This window comes from Drosophila novamexicana, unplaced genomic scaffold (genome assembly GCF_003285875.2).
Source record: "Drosophila novamexicana strain 15010-1031.04,08,12 unplaced genomic scaffold, DnovRS2.1 tig00000960-arrow-arrow-pilon, whole genome shotgun sequence".
In the NCBI taxonomy this organism is placed as follows: Eukaryota; Metazoa; Arthropoda; class Insecta; order Diptera; family Drosophilidae; genus Drosophila; species Drosophila novamexicana.
The window spans coordinates 1,307,690-1,330,706 of record NW_020824833.1 but is presented as its reverse complement, the minus strand read 5'-3'; the positions used below and the strand labels follow the sequence as shown (position 1 = coordinate 1,330,706).

The 23,017-nt window shown below is 44.5% G+C and overlaps 7 protein-coding genes across 9 annotated transcripts; 5 read left to right on the top strand and 2 right to left on the bottom strand.

Annotated features, from left to right (window-relative positions):
- The first annotated feature begins 165 nt into the window (after positions 1-165).
- Positions 166-2,006, top strand: LOC115765228 (aladin). Its single transcript, XM_030708671.1, has 4 exons — positions 166-589; positions 659-949; positions 1,008-1,381; positions 1,642-2,006. Exons 1-4 carry the CDS (start codon positions 186-188, stop codon positions 1,983-1,985), a joined length of 1,413 nt encoding a protein of 470 aa, XP_030564531.1. The 5' UTR covers positions 166-185; the 3' UTR covers positions 1,986-2,006.
- A 648-nt stretch (positions 2,007-2,654) lies between these two features.
- Positions 2,655-12,746, bottom strand: LOC115765226 (maestro heat-like repeat-containing protein family member 1). Of its 2 annotated transcripts, XM_030708669.1 has the most exons (8): positions 12,066-12,744; positions 10,750-10,927; positions 8,247-10,693; positions 7,519-8,167; positions 4,199-4,676; positions 3,038-4,135; positions 2,871-2,973; positions 2,655-2,809 (listed from the first exon to the last, which is right to left on the bottom strand). In XM_030708669.1, the coding sequence occupies exons 1-8, from the start codon at positions 12,154-12,156 to the stop codon at positions 2,667-2,669; spliced, it is 5,187 nt and encodes a 1,728-aa protein (XP_030564529.1). In that variant the 5' UTR covers positions 12,157-12,744; the 3' UTR covers positions 2,655-2,666. The 2 variants fall into 2 exon arrangements, with proteins under 2 accessions (XP_030564529.1, XP_030564530.1); XM_030708670.1 differs by lacking the exons at positions 2,655-2,809; positions 2,871-2,973; positions 3,038-4,135; positions 4,199-4,676 and adding an exon at positions 7,335-7,448 and having other exon boundaries at positions 12,066-12,746.
- LOC115765229 lies at positions 5,065-6,185 on the top strand. Its single transcript, XM_030708672.1, has 2 exons — positions 5,065-5,197; positions 5,270-6,185. Exons 1-2 carry the CDS (start codon positions 5,156-5,158, stop codon positions 5,639-5,641), a joined length of 414 nt encoding a protein of 137 aa, XP_030564532.1. The 5' UTR covers positions 5,065-5,155; the 3' UTR covers positions 5,642-6,185.
- Positions 6,500-7,222, top strand: LOC115765230. 2 transcript variants are annotated; one of them, XM_030708673.1, is made up of 2 exons: positions 6,500-6,592; positions 6,655-7,222. In XM_030708673.1, the coding sequence occupies exons 1-2, from the start codon at positions 6,551-6,553 to the stop codon at positions 7,000-7,002; spliced, it is 390 nt and encodes a 129-aa protein (XP_030564533.1). In that variant the 5' UTR covers positions 6,500-6,550; the 3' UTR covers positions 7,003-7,222. The 2 variants fall into 2 exon arrangements, with proteins under 2 accessions (XP_030564533.1, XP_030564535.1); XM_030708675.1 differs by having other exon boundaries at positions 6,522-6,592; positions 6,645-7,218.
- A 354-nt stretch (positions 12,747-13,100) lies between the features above and the next one.
- Positions 13,101-13,942, top strand: LOC115765353 (mitochondrial import inner membrane translocase subunit Tim29). The gene is made up of 2 exons (XM_030708867.1): positions 13,101-13,188; positions 13,254-13,942. Exon 2 carries the CDS (start codon positions 13,263-13,265, stop codon positions 13,836-13,838), a length of 576 nt encoding a protein of 191 aa, XP_030564727.1. The 5' UTR covers positions 13,101-13,188; positions 13,254-13,262; the 3' UTR covers positions 13,839-13,942.
- Positions 13,943-13,982: 40 nt separating this feature from the next.
- On the bottom strand, positions 13,983-15,643 carry LOC115765352 (alanyl-tRNA editing protein Aarsd1-B). Its single transcript, XM_030708866.1, has 3 exons — positions 15,387-15,643; positions 14,555-15,327; positions 13,983-14,487 (listed from the first exon to the last, which is right to left on the bottom strand). Exons 1-3 carry the CDS (start codon positions 15,423-15,425, stop codon positions 14,004-14,006), a joined length of 1,296 nt encoding a protein of 431 aa, XP_030564726.1. The 5' UTR covers positions 15,426-15,643; the 3' UTR covers positions 13,983-14,003.
- Positions 15,644-17,054: 1,411 nt separating this feature from the next.
- On the top strand, positions 17,055-22,980 carry LOC115765375 (sodium-dependent neutral amino acid transporter B(0)AT3). Its single transcript, XM_030708898.1, has 6 exons — positions 17,055-17,436; positions 17,500-17,807; positions 18,791-19,748; positions 19,813-20,016; positions 20,087-20,508; positions 20,910-22,980. The coding sequence occupies exons 1-6, from the start codon at positions 17,347-17,349 to the stop codon at positions 21,109-21,111; spliced, it is 2,184 nt and encodes a 727-aa protein (XP_030564758.1). The 5' UTR covers positions 17,055-17,346; the 3' UTR covers positions 21,112-22,980.
- Positions 22,981-23,017: the final 37 nt, after the last annotated feature.

Here is a 23,017-nt window from a genome sequence, read left to right as displayed (position 1 = left end):
ATATAATTGCCACTGCAGTATTTATTGAGCAGAAGATTCATTTTAAGTTATCTGTTCATAACTGTTAATTTCGCTGAAGGTTTTTCATAGGTTGGCAGAGCCGCGACTTGTTTGTCATATTCGTGACAAGTAACTGGTACGTAAATATCGCACAGCTCTAAGCTCAACAAGCACAATAAATTTAAATGGCATCTTTAAGCAACCTAAAACAAATACCTACATTGTCCTCACCAACGGGCGTGGGGCATCGCCAAAACTATATACCGGAGTTGGAGCAATATCCAACAATTAATCTAAAGAACGAGCTGCTCAATCCATCAGCTCACCGCTTTTCTGTGGGCCACAGCTTCATACCGGTCGAGAGCGAAAGCGTGCCGAAGCGCATTTCGCGCACATTCTTCGATGGCGGCTTTTGGGAATCGCTGGCGGAGGCGCGTAGCGAAAAAACGCGCGAACAAGCGCCTCTTATAAGCAAAACAGCCGATTACATTGCGCATCTGCTGGACCTCTATAGCAGATTTAAATTAAAGGTATTTCCTCACACACAGCAGCTGAGCGCTGAGCGCATTGCTCAATATGCTGAGACCAGGTGCGATCTCTGTTCTCTATATAGTATATATAGATGCTACTATAAGACTTGCTCTTATATATTTTGCAGAGATTGGGTAAACAGTTCTGTTCGCTACATCGCCTGGCACGTGCATCTCTTTAAACTGGCGGTGGCCGGCGTGGACGACGTGGTGCGTGTTTACAGTAAGATTACAGATAATAATGCTGGCATGGGCCCCGTGCTGAAAAGCCCAACACAAACCCAAATAACATGCATGGCCTGGCGGCCGCTGTGTGCCTTTGAGCTTGTGGTTGGCTGCCGTCAGGGCTTGTGCTTTTGGATAATTGACAACAACCTGCATCTGGGTCGCACCATCAATCCCAGTCACACATTGAAACAGTGCGTAAATCTCCAGCTGAAGCGTGCGATTACTCAGCTTATTTATTTTTGTTTTCAGTCCGGACAATCTACCCATAAGCTCGATGCAGTGGAACAAGGATGGCACCTTGCTGGCCACCGCCTCCATTGGTGATCGCGCCATACTCATTTGGCATCCTGACAGTAAAAGGTTGAAGCCTCTGAAACGTCTGGGTCCACCAGGCTCTCTGCTCAGCTGGTCACCGTGCAATGAATGGATCTTTGCGGCAACTGTGGATCGCGTGTTTCGCGTGTGGAAATGTCACGATCGCTGGACCTCAGATCGTTGGGTATGCGATGGCGGCAACGTTCAAGCCGCCTGCTGGTCACCCTACGGTCGCTTTCTGCTATTTGCGAGCACTGCTGAGCCAATTTTATACCGTCTTCAATTCGTTCAGCTGCTTCTCCAGTCATGTAAGTGCTCCGACCAGACTTAATCCCTTATCCAATGCGGGCACTGCTGGTACAGTGCGTGTCTGTCAAGTTAATGCAAGCACACGCCTCGCAGCTTGCCCAAGAGCAAACCCAAAACTAGTTAGGTTGGCATGCAACAGGTAGGCGACTGTTTAAGCATCCAGATCGTCTGTATAATGCTGCCTACATGCTTTGTAATATTCAAAGCTCTTAGTGTCTTTTAATGTTTCATAAACTGATTCCCATTTGCCTTGCTACAGCGAAATCTGATGATAAGGAAGTGCTGCCTGTTGCCGATCTAAATGCGTGCACCTTGGATAGCAGCAAGCATACGCTCATTGGAGGCACTGTCCAGCAGTTGGTATGGGATCCGCAGGGCAAATATCTGGTGATCACCTTCAAGTCAACCAATTCCATAGCCATTTTCCGCACATACATACAGAAGTACGATTTGCAAATATCGGGCGGTTACTATTTAAATGGCCAAACGACGGCCGAATATCCCAGCTTCGTTTGCTTCCAGCCATTGAACAAGGACAACGATCGCTCGGTACTGACCATTGGCTGGTCAAGTGGTCGCATTCAGTTCTATGCTTTAGATTAAACGATTCTATGTGAATAGGATTTATTTATTTTTATGTATTTGGTTTTTATAAGCGTTAATAAAGGTACACAAATAACATGTTGGAATTAAAATAACGGTTCGCTGACAGAGGAGCATTTGATCTTGTGCTAAGAGTTAGACTTAGATGCTAAAAAGTTTTGGTTACTGGAAAGTACAAATAATTGACACAAAGCTGACGCTGAAGCTGAAGCTCGTGCGCAAATTAAGATCTATTGAGAAACAAGTCTAAGGTATTGTCTTCGGCTATGTTATGGTCGTGCACAAGACCAAATGTGTCGCGTGTTCAAATGTACTGGGATAACAATCATACCTTATATAAATATATATATTATATACAAGAAATATGCCAAACAAAAAAATAACGATTTCCATAAATGTAATATACGCATATATACACATATATATATATATATATATATATATGCTTACACATATACGCATAACAGAACAAACAGTTAAACGATTATCAAACATAATAAGGATACATGAAGGTTAGACGTCCATGCTTAGCGCATGCGGGATCACACTTGGAGAAATACTAAATTTAATGTGTATCATAAAATACGACTGCTGGTGTGTGTTTATACTTAGTTAAGATCAGAGTTGCGTTTATATTGGTCCCAGTGCCTGTAGCCTGAAGGCGCACTAGATGTTCCCATTCTAGATGTCTCCAAAGAAATAGCCCAGCGCCTGAGCAGCACGCACGCGCACCGTCACGTGCTCATCCTTGAGCAACACTGCAATCTTGCCGGCTACAGACTCGGTTTGTGCATTCCGCTCGCTAAGGAAATTGTGCAGTATGCCTAAGGGTAAATATGTTTATAGATTTCGTCCACTGTCATCAACATTGGGATGGACACCTACCGATTACAATGGCCGCACTGCCGCGCACTTCCGGCCATTGGCTACGCAGCTTGGGCATGCACGAGTCTATAAAGTCCTGGATGTGTTCGGTCAGTTCCAGTGCCTGTTAATGGTTGAAAGGTAAAAGGTAAAGGTTTAGAGCATCGTTATTATCCTCTCAAACTTACGATCAATTTGACAAAATCTACGACAAAGTTGCTGTAGTTAAGTGGACGATGCTGATCCGCGTCGCTCACAAGCTGCTGCTGGGCAATCTCATTGACGCGTACAGCGCGCAGCAGGCGGCAGACACGTCGAAGGGTGCCTTTGCAAGCGGAGGCAATGGCCGGCTCGCTCTCGCTCAGGTGGAGCAGCAGCGGAAATAGATTGGCAAAGAGCTGTTCTCGTAGTGCCTCCATCGATGACGTTGGCGAACTGCTGCCGTCATCATGTTTTGATTCGCACAAATCCCCAAATAGAATAATTGCCGCCTCGCGCATTTCCATCGAATAGCTGCCAAAGAAGGGACGTATGCGTATGGCCAGCGAGACATGAAAGGGCTCGACTCGATCACTGGGCAACGCCTGTAAAATGCGAGAGAGTCCGCGCATGCTCTCCAGCGGTACATTGATAAGACATTCGCCAACAGTATCGTCGACGCCCTTGAGCAGAGCTTGTATTGCCATCTCCGAATAGCGCGGTGACTCGTGCTCGCCCAGCTGGCCCACATAGCCCATGCCCTGCAGACTGAGGCCGCGCACAACCGCATTGGGATCGCTTAGAGCGGCACCCAGATGTAGCATTAGGCAGCTGGCCAGTTCGCCACACGGCTTGAGCGGCACAAGGCGTGAGTACAGGCCAACGGCTGCAACGCGCTGGCCATCATGGGGCGAGGCCACGTATTTGCTTAAAGCATTTACCAGCTGGCGCATGCCAGGGCTGGTTAGCTGCAGCTGATTGGCCAGGCCAATGGCCATCGGGGTCAATAGCTCAATGTAACTGTGCCAGTCCGTGCTGGCAGCCAGTTGGGTATTAACCGTCAGCACGGTGGCAATTTGCTCCATCTCCAAATTGTTAAGGAATGCCTGAAACGTTTCGAGTGCTATTTGGCAGGGATTCAGCTTGATTAGCTCCTTGTTGGGCACAAATCCAAACTTGCTGGACGACTTATTCGGCTGGCTGGGACTTGCCGGCGGTGCTGCTGGCATGGGTGCGGCCAGATTCGTATAGCTGGACAGTGAAGTCAACAGCATGCTGAACATCTCTGCAAATCTCGCCTTCAATTGCTGCAATCAAAACCACAATCAATTAATTCACAAATCTCGGAAACATGCCCACTGGCTACTCACATCATGTATGTCCTTGCAGGGCAGCATCTCGTGCAGCGCACAAAATATGGCAAACGGCTGAACGCTAGCCAATCTTTGGCGATCGTGCGGCATACTACTCGCATCCTGCGGTTCGTGCAGGCAGGCGCCGCTGAGCAGCTGCAAAAAGTTGTCCAGCATAAGGCCGGTGAGCTCCCCATCATTGCAGACCAGATGCCAATACTCGACCAGATGTTCATCGTAGGGCAGCGGCTGTTGCAGCATCTCCGCGCAGACGAGCTTCGGATGGTGCTTGGTCAACGCCACCAGGGCCTTAAGTACGCCAGACTTGGCACGCGGCACATCGCACAGTTGCAGCGCCACCAGACTGTCCTTGACCAGATCGGGTATGGCATGGAACAGCTCTGAGCCCTTCTGCTGTATGAAGAACTTCAGGACAACACTAGCGCCAATGGTGGAGCTCTGTTCCGGATCGCGCAGGGACTGCAACAGAGTTTTACTTGAAAAAAAAAAAATAGAAGAAAGTAATTGAAATAAGAGTACCCAAACTATATAAAAAATACCAAATTGTATAGATATATATATATATATATATATATATATATATATATAAATAATGCGATTTGGCCTGAGTAGCTTTGTATCTGTCCAAAAATGGCTTGTTTTATGGGCCGGGAAGGATGGATTTGTTTTTGTAAGAATAAGATATGGTATTATCGGGGCGCACAACACAACGAACAGCTACTAAGTTTGGTCAAAAGTATTTTTAAAAACAATAAATGTTTAAAATAGTTAGAAATGTATACCGACTATTTCTATAGAATCCTGGTCGATCAAATTAAAGTTATCCTCGTCTCAGGACTTTGAATAATATTTCCTTATTCTGATCAAGTTGGTCTCTGAACTAGCTGTCATCGGACACAACATGCCTGCACAGACTAGAATAAAGTCCTCAAAGACATCAAAGACTTTCACAAAATGAGGGGAATATTCAACATCTTCGGCACTTTCTGTCAACTGGTAAGAATCAAAAGAAATGGCCAACGGATCCAGAAGAAGAGGACCATAACACACTATATATATATTTTTTAGGCTGCCTCAGTTATAAATACAATCTTATTCGGGCCTTTGGACGATGAGCTATCTGCTAAAGAGGATGAAAGCCAGGAAGAGTCCACCGATAATGCGGAGGAGTTGCACGACGATCCGCTCAATATCAGCTCGAGTCCCAATAAGGAAAGGGAAGTTCACTGCGTCTGTGAGGAGGTTAATGGTCGTTTACATAAGCTCTACGATCTGCGGGATTACGTGCTTGATCCTCAAGACGATATGCAGCAGGCCATGCGTCGCGAAGAAGCTCGTCAAAAAGCGCAAACTGGATACCACCAGCCCCTAAGCCTGCCGCGTAGCATCCGGCGCACGGTAGAGCAACATTTGCAGTTTGTTTCTGAAGATCGGTTATAAATAGTTCATTTCCATTATTCCTTCATATATTCCCAAATTCACTAATCGATTGATGTTAATTTGTTTTTTTTTCTTCCAAATTTTTATTTTGATACCTCACACGAGTCTGTGAGAGACACAAATAGAAGTTTCCATTAGCTGGAAAGAGACAGCGTTGCAGGTGCGGCGCAAGAATTCGCATCTTTTCTTATATTCTTATAAGCATTTATATAAAATATATAAATATATCGGTCAGCAGCCTTTCGTTCTCAGACTAAATTTATAGTTTACGTTTTCTATTACCATCCACAAATCGATTTGAAACCCATAATTTGGTCTGTTCTTAGGGATCTCATTTCTTGCCCGATCGTTAATATGCTGTACTTGCAGCTAAAGAAGCATCCAATGCTTTGTTTCAACGGGGATTGGTTTGCAGAAAGATATACAGTCGAATGGGTAGACGTGCGATGCCTTATCGACTAAGCTTATCATCCTGGGATCTTTGACTTTACTTTACTCTTAGCAAGGCTAGAACACACAATACGAACGTGTCAGTCGGGTTGCCTGTTCTCAGTGAACCAGTCGGAAGAGTCTTCCAGAATAATGGCTATTTTGTCTTGATCCTTAGATGACTTCATCGATAGTCTGCCTAAAATTGTTAAAGGTGGCGTGGCAATAGAAACTGAAGGCCGATATACCCTAGGACATTGATCAAAAACATACTCGTTTGCCATTTGAGAACAGAATGATTGAACTACAGACAACGTCTAGTCTAGCGCCGTCTTATGACTGTGAACAATATCCCCCTACTTTGATCGAGTACGTACCGAGCTAGCTGCCATGCGGCACAACAACATTTTAGCACAGCTGAAAATATAGTCCTCAGTCGAGATTTGATTTCATAGCAGTAACATCAAACACTAGTATAAAATGAGCGGAATATTTAACATTTTTGGCACTGTTTATCAATTGGTAAGTATTCTTTAATGGAGAGTGAAATAAAATTCAAATGGAAAATGTCAAGGATCCTTTAGGCTGCCTCAGCTGCGAACACAATCTTCTTCAAGCGCTTAAGCGATGAGGCATCCGTTCAAGATGACCAAAACCAGGAAGTGAACACTGATAATACGGATGAGGAGATGTCGGATGAACAAATTGAATTGCCTACCTATAGGCCGGTGAGGGAGTTGCGACGCAGCGCTCGTCTAAGGGAGAAGAAGCGGGAAATTCATTGCGTCTGTGCCGAAGTTGATGGCCAATTTCACAAGCTCTACGAACTGCCCTACTACGTCGTGAGTCCTTCGGCCGATATGAAGCAGGCCAAGCGTCGGGAAGCAGCTCGTCAAAAGATGAGGAATATGAGCCCAGGCCCAGAAGCTTGACTCAAAGTAAATGGCGTACGAAAGAGAGCGAGAGAGAGAGACGTACACGCGCATACGACCTTTGTTTTTTAGATAAGTTATAAGTAGTTCATTTATTTATTGTTGCCACATGCATTCAAAATTCTCTATTCGAGTTAATTCTTGATTCAAAATTCTGCTTTGATACTTTTGTACGATTTTTCGAGAAACAAATCAAATGGCGGGGAGATAAGCAATTCCAGTGTTTCTTTCTGATATTTGCCATAATAGAAGAATCCAAAAACTGGAACCTGGCTTTTGTTTGGTTTTATAATTCTAAATATCATACATCACATTTGAATGATCTTTTCATGAGCTTGCAGTAAAAATGCTGCTATTATCCACGAAGTGGATATCGAAAATATGAATACCTTCAATGTGTTACGTCTTATGAATATATATTAAAAAATTGAAATGAAATGGAGAGGCTAAAGCCAATAGATAGGGGGCGAAAAGTTGATCAAAAGTTAATGTGTAAAGATATTAAATCATACTAACCAGAACTGCAGATACTGGAAACTGGAAATGCGTTGCGCTATAATCTTAGCAATATCGCCAGCCAGATTATAGATCTGCTTGGGCTCATCCGTGATGATGTGCTCCTTGATGGATTCAATCTCCTTTAGCCACTCGGCGCTGCTGTCAATACTCGCTATGGTCAGAGTCTCATAGATGCAGGCGATTTCCAGCGTCTTTTGCAGTATGTCCACTGACACCTGGCGCACGGTGCCATTGGAGTCGATGCAACGGGGCACAATTTTGCCCAGCATTTGGCCAGTCTGGTTGAACTTGGAAGGCGCCTCACAGCCGCCAATTTTCATGGACTTAATGTACACTTCAAGTGTGTTATTCAGCACATGGCTGGCGCAGATGCGCACCTCCGAGTTCTTATCCCGCATCCAGCACTCCAGTATGCCAATGATAAGATCCAGCGTTGAGGGTGACGGATCCAGTTCAACAATGGCGCGAACCAGTGCATTAAGCTGTGGCAGCGATTCGTTCAGATGCTTGGCAAGAAAACTGTTGTGCTCATCCTCCTCCTGCGAGTCAAATTTCATTTTCAACTGCCTGGCGCAGCCAAAAAAGTTTTTGCAGGCTATTTCGAAGATGATACTGCCGTCCACGCACTCGGAGCTATCGCTGCCGCCTGCCAAAAATACACGAAGATAGCAACAAAGTTATTAATGGAGTAAATACTTTATTCGGTTGGGTCTGTGCTCACTTACCGATGCGTATGAAATCTGTGCCCAGCTTCAAAATGGTGGGCAGCAACGGCAAGTCGTGGAAGGGCGATTCAATGGGTATACTGAAGACAGTTTCCATGATTTGCTTGCGATGCTTGAGCGGAGCTGGCAGTTGTTCTTTGGTGACAATTAGTTGATTACAAATGCTAAGCAGCGTTTGTAGTATGGCCGACATAATGGTCTGATCCTTGTGACCGGCCAGTTGTATCATTAAGAAGTTGAGCATGGTATCATCTAGATGCTGCAGTGATTGCAACGGATCTGCCTCGTCCATGATGCGGCCAAAGGCTTTCACTACCAGCAGATTGCTCTTGTAGTTCTCTAGCTCCTTGTGCGTGTCCTTAATAAAGTGCAGATTGCTAAAGAAACCCGTTGAATGTTTGCGTCCGCCCATTTGCGCCAGTTCCGACAGCTTCTTGATCACATGGGCCAAGTGTTGTCGGGCTATATAGCCGAGTGCCCGAGCGCATGGTTCGATGCGTCGCTCGTATTCCGCATGCTTGATGTGCTTATCGAGACGCTCCTGTCGCGCCGTTGTTACAATCAAATCTATCTTGGTATGGATGCAGGCGACATCCGTCACCTGACAGAGTGTCAGCGCCACAGACTGCAGCAGCATGCCCCGCTCGGCGCTCAGATCCGGCAGCTGCCACTCTGAGTGCGGCAATTGCATGGGGTACAAATACATTTGATCGCCCAGCTTGATGGCCAAGCGCTGCGGAAACTGCTCATCGCGTGCGCCCAAAAACTCGTTGGTCTCCAGCAGAAAGTCCTGCAGCTGCTGCAGATATGCCTGCGGCTTGTTGATGTGCAGCAGCATGTCGGAGATACGGCGGTTCCAGAGCTCCTCCAGAGCTGGATTTAGCTGCGGATGATAGTACTTAAGGAAGCTGAGTATGTTCGATGCACGTTTGATGCACTGCTGATTGCCCAGCAGAGCCAAGCAGCGTGCATAGATGCTTTCGGCGCTAGGCACAATCACTTTGCCGCGCTTCACCAGGCCTCCGCGATCCTCAGCAGCTGCCGCCGCTGCTTCGCCACCTGCTACCGCTGGCGACGATTGTTGGTCCTCATCGTCGGCTATGTCGTATTCAATGTGCGGCGATTTGGCAAACAAGCTGGCTAAGCACTTGGCCAGATTGCCGCAAATGTCTGTGTAGTCCAATAGCAGAAAATAGTTGAGCAACTCGCGTTTGAGCAGCTCGTCAAGTGTACCCACCGTGGAGGCGAGCATGAATAGCGTATTTTCGCAACTAAGCACCAGGGTGGCATGCTCCTCCAGAGTGCCATGCTCCTGGCTAATTTTGCTGTACTTGCAGCTGTGACGCACCACAAACCACACAAACTCTTTGTCGCGGATAAGTGATTTCTGCGCGAGGGCCACAATGGTCTTGAGCAGCGTTAGTTTCATCTTGACGCTGCGCTCGGCCAGTATCAGCTGCTTGAGGCACTCGATGAGCGCCTGCAGGCGGCTTTCAATGTGCACCGCACAGCTGTTCAGCAGGTGCGTCAATATAAGCAGCGATTTGATGCGCTCCCGTTCGCTGTTGTTTCGCAGATGGATGAGCAGCGTGTCCATGATCTTCGCTGCGTAGTTGCCTGCCAGCAGATGGAAGCAGCGCAGCACCTCGTAGTGACCCTTGACCGTCTGAGGCTTTTCGTAGTCCGGATAAACGCAGACTAAATCGAAGAGGTGCGTTATAAGCCCGTCGACTACTCCATCCAGGACCTGGGCGTGCATCAAGAGATTCGTTTTTAGCACTGAACACAAAAATTGTGTGACTGCATTGCGATCGACGCTGCGCCGATAGAGCGTCAGAATTTGCGGCACCAGCCGCGGCGCTTGGTCCAATATCCGATCGCTTGGCAACAATGGATACATGCTGGACAGTGCCTGCAGTATCTCCATGCATACCTTAGGCTCACGCGAGTGCAGCCACTGATTGAAGAGCACGTCGTAGGCAACGCTGATTTCCGTGGCACAATTGGCGGCCGCCTTGGCTTCGCCTGTGGGCGTGTTGGTGCCGTGTTCCATAAGCGCCTCACTAAAGCGTCCGATTGCATAGGCATATGCCAGCTTGACGTGATCCTGCTTAATGCCACCCAAATGTGGCAAGCAACGCGCCAATATTGTCTTGATGTGCGGCACCAGCCCAGCTGTATTGGCCATGGCCAGCTGGCCGAGGCACTGCATCAGCATAAAATGCGGCACGGTGCTCGAGGGGCCACTGTGCGCTTGCAGTGCCTCAACCACCAGGTTGCAGTCATCCCCCCGACCAATGCACACGAGTATATGCAATGAGGGATTCTGTATTAACGGCACATGCTGATCCACGCTGCGTGTCAGTTCCTCTAAGGCCAGGGCAATCAGTTTTTCATTAGCCGCCGTTGGCAACGGGGTGTCCGCGGCAACCACCCGATGAATGCAACTGAAACATCAACAATTAAATAAGCAGGAAACAGGAAAATATCGGTAGGCACTTACTCTAATATCATGGACACAGTTTGTTCGCTAAGCTTAGCGTTTTTGGCGCGATAATCAGTCAGTATGAGCGTGGCACGCAATGGATGCGTCTCCAGAATCTTCACTATCGCCTGCTGCATGGCCTGACGCACTTGCTCATCTTTATCAGTCAGACCATCAAATATGTTGGACATCACGCCTGTGGAATGCACAAACACAATGACTTAACGGGGGCGTTTCTCAATAGGTTTGCAGCTTGAGTTCATACCGAACATGGTTCAGATTGATCAACAAGGGCGACTAACAGATCAGTTACAATACTTTAATATTTCAACTAAAACAGATAGAGACTTGAAATCTAAAGTATATATGCTTCTATGCCATACGCAGAACGATTTGCAGCCCCTTCCATTCTCATAATATCGATTATAATAATTTTGAGACATGGTTTTGAATGCATAACTCGAAGATATGGGCTGCACCAAACCTAACATGTTAGTTATCGTATAGTAGATGGGTTAAGAATATTTTAATTTATGGCTATCTCCATCACTTCCCCATTATTGGAATTAACTAAAGCAGCGAGCATTTTGTGTGACAATCTATAGAAAGAAGTTAGAATGTTTGTAATCGTATCTTGGCACTCGATTCAGGGTATCTCTAAGTCGGACACTGCAGAACAATGGATTATTTTATAGCTAAAATATCCCCTTTTTTGTTATATATAACAAAGAGCATTATTTCGCCAGTTCCATAGATAATTGCTATCAGCTGACTTAAATTAATATCACATAATTTTCTTTGATGTATTAAAAAAAAAATTACAATTTTAATGAAGTGGCGGCAAGGGCGATTCGTGCCCCTAATCTACCAGCAAATGCTGTATGTCGGGCCGGTAGGAGGGCGCATCAATAGAAACATTAACATTGAGAGCTGAGTGGGTTGCCTTTCATAGGGCTCCAGCTCAGTGTCGGGTCGCAATTGTAAATGGGCCACGGGTTGAGGCACATAAAAATAGCTCAATCAACAGGTCACATATACGCACACCAAACACTAAATACACACAAGTGTGTGTGTGTGTGCGAATCCTTTTCAGGATACAAAAGCAGCTAATGCGTAGTTATATTTATAGACTGGCCATGTTTTGTTCGCCGGAGCGATTGCTGGCGCCCTGCGGCCCTTTCTTTAAGGCAGCTAGCTTTGTTCTCGAAAATACACGTACATATATTTTCATGTGAAATTTAACATCTGAGCATATCGGCTGGTGGTGTGTCATGCATATTTAACTGGGATGTATATAGCTTATTCAAATGAATACTATAACAATTGGTATTTACCTTCTAGAACTGTGGGCTTATCGGTGTTGGGTGTTGCAGCTGTCTCAGCAGCTGATGAAGCGCCCCCTGGACTACGCTGGCGTTGGTCCATCTTTTTAGTGGAATTGCGAGTTCTCTTCCACTTCTCCAGTTTGACTGAGATGATTTTCTGATTGGTTTGGTTCTTTGAATTGAATTTCACAATGCGCAGCCCCAGCCTCTGGCTCGGCAGTGAGCAACAAGTTTGTTTTTTTTTTTCCAATGGCCAACTTCTATTTGCAATTTAAGGCTTCTCTTCCGTTTTCACTCAGGCTCGACGCAGTTGCTGGCTAGTTGCCACAACAACAACAACAACAACAAAAACAATGACAACAACAACAATGACAACAACAACAACAAACAAACGCCTCCGATTGCACTGTAATTACCCCGTCGCCGAGACTGTGAAATGCGAGTGCTCAGAGCAAATGACGTTTTTGATAAATAAAATTTGTGGTCGGTGGTCGTCGTTGTTGTCGTCCAACCGCGCAGCGAAGCGCAGGCGAGCAGTGTATACGCGTGTGTGTGTGTGTCTGGAAAGTTAATGTGTGACGTTGGCATGAATCAGACGGTGGGCGCTACGTCTACACGCGCGATTGATTTCGACACAATGGTAATCAAAACTCTGAAAATAGCATTTGTTTCGCGTTTTTTATGCAATTATTTTGCTACGCGCGGGCAGCACCGTCCTCAAAACAACACTGTAATTGTTATTGATATCGAGACATCGATATGTGCCAAGAATAATTCAAGTCATAAGATCATGATACGATGAGTTTCGCTATCGTTTCGCTAAAATTCAATTAAGTGCCATCCTTAGGAATTTATAACGGAAATTCATTCACTCAAATGTGTTGGAAATATTTAATGAACTATTTGTTTTAATCACCGTAGGAAAATAACGTCGAAATCAGGTAATGAATAAAAAAAGGTAGTTTTTAGCTTATAAGTTTATTACTCACATTATGAAAACTATAGCTATTCGCCGCGTCGTGACGGGCTGCAACTGATAAAGTATATCGATAGTTTTCAATAACATAATCTTACATGTCAAACTATCTCAATGTAACAAAATAATTTCGATAGTTAATATAAGGTTCGGAACGTATGTAAAATATTTTGGACTTTTTATTTTTGTTGCATCAAATTGAATTAAATTATCTTTTGCAGCGCTGCATAATGCGTTTGCTTAAAGTGGGCAACCGCATGGCCGCTCTGCGTGTGCGTTTGGAGGAGAAATTTACACTGCCAGAGCGTTTCAAAGGAACTGTCGTGGAGAAGTGGGCCAGCTACTGGAAGGGATTGTTGCGTGACTACTCAGAAGTGGCCGCTGGCGTCATAAAAGAGTCGTATGCTAAGCCTAAGAAAACGCTGGCATACGGAACGTGCATAATCGCCCTGTACCAGACGGCCAAGAACAATCCAGATCACCTTGCCTTTATGACGCTATTGCGTAAACAAACAAACCGCATGATAACGCTGCCACCGGCACAACAGAACCCCGAATCAGCCGAATATCTGATTATGCTGGAGCGTGCCATCAATCAGAAGAAGCTGCGCCTCCTCTCCCTGGGCTTCTTCACGCTGATGTGGGTGGATATGTATGACGAGGATGACTGCACCTATCCGGCCATTTGTGAGTACACAACAGTAGGCCTTCTGAATTTCCACGAACGCATCATCGATGTGGGCTTTTGGAACCAGTTCTGGCGTCTCAAGTGGAAGATGCGAAATTACGATATCAACTATCTGTGATAGTGTTTGAATAGGCGCACCACATTGTGCTTCATCTAGTGATCGCGAAATCAACTTGTCTGTTACCTCTGCTTAGTTATGTTTAATATCATAAATTGTACATCATTTCAAGAAAAAACAAACCAAATAGTACAAATTAATATTAGTAACGCAATATTTGCAGTTTCACGAGGCGCTCGCGGGATCTGCATTTGGTTTTTTTGGCTTAAAGTGCGCCTCTAACAGAGCATTGCATTCTTGTAGTCCGGAAAGATTCGTTATCTTGCCCTGAAAATTGTTCTCCTTGCCATTGCCCTTGCCCTCGAGTAGCTCCAGAAACTTCGGACCAAGCTGTTCCACCAGCGTCGGCTCACCGCGCAGGACCATATGTCCTTTGGCGCCACTGCCGCTCGACACGCTCTCGGACACGGTCAAAAAATAGAAAATTTCCTCTGGGGCATTCCGCAAAAATGTGTTTATGAAGTCAACTTCGATGCCGTCACGCCGATGAAGGGCAAAGTATTTGGGACGCATAGCTTTGGGCAGATTCTCCAGGCGTTCGGCTTCCGCGTTGGCGAAATCTTTTAACAGCTGTTGAAACGATTTGCGTGTGGATTTCACATTTTGATGCAGCTTTTGCACCAGCTCCAGATGCTGCTGTGGGCCGCCCCTAAAAAAATTCGATTGGATAACATTCTGGGATTCTTCATGATAAGGGAAAGGGGCTCTTATCTTACTTGAGCGCCACTGTGAGCTGCTGCTCGCGTTTGAAGATCTCGCCCAGCTTTCGCAGGACGCGTTCGCCCACAACAAAATACACCAGAACATTTGACTTGACCTTCTCGGCATACAACAGCTTGATGCACTGTAGTTGGGACAAATTGGTCACGTGTGTGCCGCAGCACATGTTGGACTCAATGCCCTCGATGCGGACAACACGTGCCAGTCCCTCATGGTCCTTGGGCAGGCCGCGTGGTGCGCGTGCATCCTGAAACTCTTGTGCCACCTCCGGGTCCACGAGCAGCACGCTGACAGCGCGACCCTCCCGAATTAGATCATTGGCTTGCCGTTCGATAAGATCAAGAGACTCGCGACTAATAAGATGTGGTGTGCTCAGCTGTATATATGAGACGCTGGCGCCCAGCGACCAGGACGTTGTGTCGTACTTGAACTCGCGATCGAACAGTGCTGTTATCAGATGCTGTCCGGAATGTTGCTGCATGTGGTCCAGACGTCGCGGCCAATCCAAATGCTGCTGCACTTCGGAACCCTCCTCAAAGCAGGTAGAGGACTCGACAAAGTGGATGGCTGTGCTGCCCTTGCGCAAGACATTGCGCACCGGTTGCCCATTGATCGTGCCATAGTCGCAGGGCTGACCGCCGCCCTCGGGAAACAGGATGGTGTCCTCACAGACTACGTTGACGCCGCGCAGCTGACGCGCTTCTGCGCTATTATCCTCGCCGCTCCACTCCAAAGTAGCATATTCGCACGAGACGACAGTCGTCCGGAACTGCGAGAAAGTCATGGATTAAGCGGTGTTGGCTTCCTTTTAAGGCGAGTGTATCTTGCCTGCTTAAGGAAGCTGTCTTCCTGACATTTGAAGACCATGTTGTTAGCAGCTGTTTGTTTGGGTTAATTATGAAATCTTTTGGCAAGTGTTGTCATTTACAGGGCCCCAAACCGGGAACAACAAAAACAAATGCATTCGGTAAATATCGTAACGTGTTCAATTGCGTTTGCGTTACGTTACGTTGTTCTGCTTTGCGATGATTCGATACTTTGCGCTCCGTATTTTTTGGGTATTTTTTGTATTTACATTAACTGCGCTTACGTTTCTGGCTCTACGTCTTTATTATTTTACGTTGACGCTGTTTATTTAACTGTCATTAACATTAACGCACTCCTTGCGTTTGATTTCACATGTAACGGTCGTGACAGTTTTTGAATTTCACAATTCACGCAACTGTCATACAAATATAAAAGCATATGTCCAACAGCTGTCTGTGGAAGTGGTGGTTTTGGCCTAATTTGTTGCTGCTCATTTCTTTGTTTTGGCCTTTTCTGTTTACACAAACCATTCCATTCAGAACTCCAGCTACCCCCCACTGTTGTCGTCTCGCTCTAACTGACGCCCACTACCACCAGCTATCCTGGTTGTTGACTGCGCGCGCGCTTAATATAGCAGCAGCATGCTGCGTATGCGACCTCTGGTATTCATCCTGTCGTCCGCTCAACAGTTTCTTGTCATCGTCCTGCAGTTTCAGCAGTACGGCGCGTCATTGCGACCCGCTACTGGTATAAGCTTGTAATCGCATACATACTTACGCATATATATTTGGATATATATGTGCATTATCAGCTTATGTATGTATGTGAAGGGCTCTAAATACAGTTTAATGCCTAGACACTCACCTGTGTAGCAGCACGTGCAGCCAAGCACGCATTCTGTAAAGTGTCCTTTACCCTACGCTCGTTTCGTTATCGTCATATTCGTTTTAATCGTCTGCAGCAGTAGCGTTTCGTTATATAAGGGCCAACAAATTTGCGTGGGCTTTTTATATAGGTAAAAGTGTTCGCCGAAAAGTAGGCAACGGCGAATTTTTTTTTATTAATCTCACTAACTCAATCGCTGACGACGGTACGAAAAATGAATTCAAAATTTAAATTCAAATAAACAATATAGTTAATCAAAAATTGTGGAATGCTGTGTATGCACGCGTTTAATTATGAGAAATGTACAAAAAATCGTTAAAATATATATGTATGTGTTGTTAGAATACAGTATTGGACGACTGACTAGCACTCACGGTATCAAAGGGTTTTCAAGGCAACATTTACTTTTGTTTCTGGCAGTGAAAACCATTATCCTAGGTACTTTATCAGCCTGAAATCCTATCGTATTAGGTATCAGTTGCTATGGGTGTTCCTGTGTGTGTGTATGCGTGTGTGTGTGTGTGCGTGTGTGTGTTATGTTGCGTATGTGGGTCGTTGTAGTAAAGTTCATTTGATTGATTTATTATGGACGGGTGCTCTCGCCATGCTGCGCTTTGTCAATGACTGTCAGTATGTGTCCTGAACGGGAGCTTTCAGTCGTCTGTGGGCATGTTTGTGTCTCCATTGGCTGTTTTATATTGTGTCTTTATACACTGATTGATTGTTATTGCTGCATGCTATTTTTATATACGTTTTGGTTATTTTACGTTCTTGCTCATTTGCCTGAAATTACATTTTGTTTAGCCGTCACCCTCAAGCCCAAAGGAAACCAAGACCAGCACCAATTAAGATGGCGTCTAGTGATAATTTTACTTAGCGCACAAAAGTATGCAATGCGAATGTCACGATTAAGCCGTTAGTTCCATGAGCAGCACAGCAACAGCAAGCAGCCCACGCACAAGAGCGCACATTTCTTATGTACCAAGTACTTGTTTGCTAAGTAACTAACAGTTAGAACGACTTAGACAAAAGTAATCTAAGAAGTAACAAACACAACTACAACAAAACTCTTAACGTTTAACTCTAATCGTCGACAATGGCCAACACAGCGCAACTGTTGCGCCGCCAGAGCTCGCGCGACATTGTGCTTAAGAGCCAAAAAAGTATCGATCAGTTGGAGTTGCGGGTGAGTGAATCATGAAACCCATCAACCAGTTGAACATTGGACTTATTATATTTGATGTTCAAGGAGCTGCGTGGCCGCCTGGTGTCCAAGGAGCATGGCGTCAGTCATCATCATCACACATCATTGCACCACCATCATCAGCCCATGTATGGTGCCACAAATCAGGGCTTCATGTCCGATGCCTTTGACGAGTCATCCGAACTGGAACAGGAGCCGCCATTTGGATCCGATGCCAGCACCAGCAAAATTAAGGTCGAGCTGGCCACCGCTGTGGATCAACAGGAACAGCAGGATATCGTTGAGGGCGAGAAGGAGGGTGACGAGCGCGAGAGCTGGGATAGCAAAATTATGTTTCTGCTGGCCACCATAGGGTGAGTAAAGATTTACCTGATATACTATACTTATTACATAAACAAAAGCTTAAAAATTAATTAATTAAAGAGTACAACTTTTTTATCCATATACGTTTTTGATTTGTAATATTAGACAGATTGAAGAAAAAATGATGAAAAACTATTTATCTGTAAAATGAAACAGTTTTTCACGCGTCTCTCTCTTTTTGACTAATGCTTCATAATTACTTTAAAGCAAGCCCAAACCATGAACGTTTTTATACCCTGAACCCATTAAAAATGGGTATAAGGGTATATTGTATTTGTGCGAAAGCCAAATGTATGTAACAGGCAGAAGGAAGCATCTCCGACCCCATAAAGTATATATATTCTTGATCAGCATAAATTGCCGATTCGATCTAGCCATGTCCGTCTATCTGTCAGTCCGTCCGTATTTATGAATGCAAGGATCTCAGATTTTCAATATTCGTATTTACTCGAACCTTAAATTGGATAAGTTGGCTAAACATAAGCCGAACTATAATATGAATCGAACATATTTTTTTTTTCAAAAATGCTTTGTATTCTTTTCTTAAATTGTTATTTTTAAATGTAGTGTAGAAAATTTAAGTAATTTTGATAAATACATAAAACAAATAAGTACATAGATAAGTCAATACATGGACATTATTAGTTCAATTGACTTATGAAGAATGTGAAGAATGTGTTCAATCAATGTTCGAGCCAAAACCTAGATTCCTACCTAGTATGTTAGGCGAGGTCCACGAAAAAACATTCAAGGCATGGCGTTTGATTAAATCAAAGACTCAAAGACTCAAAGAGCTGTGCTTTAAATTCGAAAAATTCGTCAACTAGCTCGTTGGAATTTCGATAGGATATCTGCAATAACTCAACAATTCTCTCTGATTCCTGTTTTAATTAAGTAACAATACGATTGTCTAAAAATCTTAGCTTGAACTGTTTATGAACTGGGAACATTTTGCTTTCTGCTTGCCACACAGCTATGCAGTCGGCCTGGGCAATGTGTGGCGCTTTCCGTATCTGGCGCAGAAGAATGGCGGCGGCGCCTTTTTGGTGCCGTACTTCATAATGCTGTGCATCCAGGGCATACCGATCTTCTATCTAGAGCTGGCCATTGGACAGCGACTGCGCAAGGGGGCAATTGGCGTATGGAGCCAGGTGTCGCCGTATCTCGGGGGCATTGGCATCTCCTCGGCCGTGGTCAGCTTTATTGTGGCGCTGTACTACAACACGATCATTGCCTGGTGCTTGATCTACCTGCTGCACAGCTTTGAGTCGCCATTGCCATGGGCCGATTGCCCGACGCGCCTCTACAGGAACTACACCTACGACCATGAGCCGGAGTGTGTGGCATCGTCGCCAACTCAATTCTATTGGTATCGCACCACGTTGCAGTGCTCGGAGGGCGTGGACATGCCGGAGAACTTCAATTATCACATGGCCATTGCACTGATTGTGTCCTGGTTTCTGGTCTACATATGCATGGTGCAGGGCATCACATCGTCTGGCAAAATCGTCTATATGACGGCTATATTTCCCTATGTGGTGCTGATCATATTCTTCTTTCGTGGCATTACACTGAAGGGCGCCGCCGACGGGGTTGCCCATCTGTTTACCCCGCGCTGGGACACGCTGCTCGACCCGGTGGTCTGGCTGGAGGCTGGCACACAGATTTTCTTCTCGCTGGGCCTCGCATTCGGCGGCTTGATAGCGTTCAGCTCCTACAATCCAGCCAACAACAATTGCTATCGGGATGCAATACTCGTTTCGCTAACCAATTGTGGCACCTCCATGTTCGCCGGCGTCGTGGTCTTTTCGGTGATTGGCTTTAAGGCCACAGCGACCTTTGACCGCTGTACGGAGGACCGAGCCGCTCTGGTTGCCCAGAATCGAACACACAATTTACCCATCTGCGATCTGGAGCAGGAGCTGGCCAATGTAAGTGTGTGTCGCGCATTAAATGTTTGGACTTTTCTTATTTGCAAGTTGTCATCATTTGCAGAGCGCCTCGGGTACTGGACTGGCCTTTATCATATTTACGGAAGCGATTAATCAGTTTCCCGGCGCCCAGCTCTGGGCTGTGCTCTTCTTCCTCATGCTCTTCACGCTGGGCATCGATTCGCAGTTTGGCACGCTGGAGGGCGTGGTCACATCGCTGGTAGACATGAAGCTGTTCCCCAATCTGCCCAAGGAGTGGATCGTTGGCGTATGTTGTACCCCTCCCATACAGCAGCAGCTGCTGCATCAGCTAATCCCTGGATATAATTTTATTGCAGGCACTGTGCCTCTCCTGCTGCCTGATTTCCATGTGCTTTGCCAATGGCGCCGGCAGCTACATCTTTCAGCTAATGGACAGCTTTGCCGGCAACTTTCCGCTGCTAATTATTGCGCTCTTCGAGTGCCTATCGATCAGCTACATCTATGGGGTGAGGCGCTTCTCGGATGACATTGAAATGATGACCGGCTCGAGGCCAGGCTTCTATTGGATGTTCTGCTGGAAGTATTTGTCGCCCTGCGCCATGGTTACCATACTGTTGGCCTCCTTCTACCAGCTGCTGACCGAGGGCAGCAGCTACCCGGCCTGGATCGCGGCTAAGGGCGCCACCGAGAATATGGAGTGGCCACATTGGTGCATTGTCATCGCCTTCATCCTGATACTCTCATCCATACTGTGGATACCACTTGTGGCTATATTGCGGTAAGTTCAAAGCTCTTACAGCTAACATCGGTTCATGCACCTCACAGTCTGATATTCGAATACTTATCGCAGGGGGGATAGCTTTACGATAACGAGAATCATTTCAATTTTGAGTATGACCCTCAACTCTGAATTGTACTTTCTTTTTTTTTTTGTGAATGCGCTGAGACCTCAAGCTCAAGATAGTGCGGACAGATTTAAATGTTACCCGGGCGGAAATTTGGGCGAAAAGTAGATGTCAAATATTTGAATGAATGATGAATCGAGCAAGTTCGATAAATACCTGCCAGTATAGTATATATTGGTTTTTTGTTGGTAACCGATTCATAGGTTTTATTGTCTAAATGCATAAACCGTTTACAAAGTTCGCTAATTTATTGTCGTTTTTTGACAAACAATAGTCTGTGCGGCATCAAGGTAGTAGAGGATTCGGATCCTGCCTGGTTCCCTGAGGCGGAACTGAAAGAGGTGCACGGCATCGTGCCCCATGAGCCCACCGAGCTGGAGCGCAGCATCTTCTGCTTTAATATGGACGGCACGGAGGGTATGTGCTGTCCCAAATACGGGCTGCCCGAGAAGTCGCTCGAAGAGGAGGAGGAATAGACGCGGCAGCTATTGCAATTGCTGACAATAACGAAACTAAACAATTATGTGTAAATATGGACAATAACTAAGCCAAAAGCTCGCTCACCGATGGAAGGCAGCGTCAATACCGACAACTATCTGTATCTCCCATTTATGCTATGTATCTATATGTTCCCAAAGACTGCTCGAAAGACAACAACAATGATAGGAACCCCAACAGCCACAGAACAAAAACCACGGTGAACTCAGCGCCTGGTGCGCGGTTTCAGTAACAAAAAATACAAAAAAAAAATCAAAATAAATAAAACAAATACTAATAAAAAACAAAATGACTAAAATCTATAAAATGTTTCCGCATAACTTCATAAATATGTTCAATGTTCTACGATAATTATGTATGTGTGTATAAGGCAGCTCGGATAGCAGAAAAGCCAATAACAATAATATGAAATCAACTTCGGAAATGTATTTTTTTTTTTTTAATATAGTTAAAAGTGGGACACATTATGGTACTCACATATACAATACTCGGATCGTTTTGGCATTACCCACATATGTGTATGTACTACATTTCCGATTTCGTATGGCGCGCCATATTCGAAGTTGAATCTTTAATTTCCACATAAATGAAGAAACGGAAAAATTGAAACGCAAAGTGAAATTGAATTGCTGACTATATATACATATATACTTATATCTAATATATGAAACTACTTATAAATATATTTATAATGTAATCGTATCTGAAGCGTTTAAAGACGCTTAAAGTTATTCAAGTGTTTCGATAGTTTGTTCTTAAGTCCTCTAATTGCTTTTGTTTTTGCCTTTCGCCTATATGTATACGTACAATCTATGTTTATTGATAAAGCAATGATGAAACCGTACCATATCTCTTTAGTTATACATCACCCACATGTATATTAAATAATATGATATGTCTGGGCGCCTGGATAAGCCATGTAATACTGCTAGACATACTATATATACCTGTCTGTTGTGATTCGCTTAGCTTTTTATGTTGTTGTTCAATCACTAAACAAGACGCCTTGGCTAGAAAAATACCCTGTTCTCATATAGTTCTCAGTTCCTATGTTTATTTTGTAATCGTTTTGTAGTTTCTAAGAAGCTTACTGAAATTCTTTTTCAAGTGGGGACAGTATGAAAACTGAAATAAATTTGATCTGTGTTTGGATTATAGGAACATTTTCTAGCTCTTAAGTCGCTTAAAATACGAACATATCTATTATAATATAAATAATATATATACATATACATGCATACATTCAGACATTATGCATACGTTTATATTTTGGTCCATATTAGGATCTGGAATATAAAGAAATCTAAATGAGTTTATTTTCTTTAAGTCTTGAATGTTATTCTTAAAAATTGTTTGTTTCTCAGTTCAACAAATGTACTTATTTATGATCTGAACGTCTTAGCCAAAAACGTAAACTACATAAACTGTAATAAGAGGTAAAGCTAAACGTGATAAGAGCCAGTCACATATATATTTATATGTGCTATATATCTTTGGGCTCTGATCATTTGGTGTTTTAACAGCTATATACTATATAGTATACATCTACATATTTTAAATGCCTAACTAAACGAAACCGTTCATCTAGCCGATACTAAGATATGCTAAAGGAGTTATAAATATTATAGAAAAAAAAATATCATGCCACTGAAGGAATATACTTACATAAGTACCTATATATGTGCGTATTTATGTGTGTTAAATGTGCAATGCAACTAATAATTTATTTAACATAGTTGTACTATATTTACATAAATACATATACATGCATCCATGTATAGTTGAGATTATTATATAGTATATACATACATGCATATTGAACTGTATTAAGTGTTATCGATGTTGACAATAATTATGAAAGAATGTTTTAATGCCATATACAAT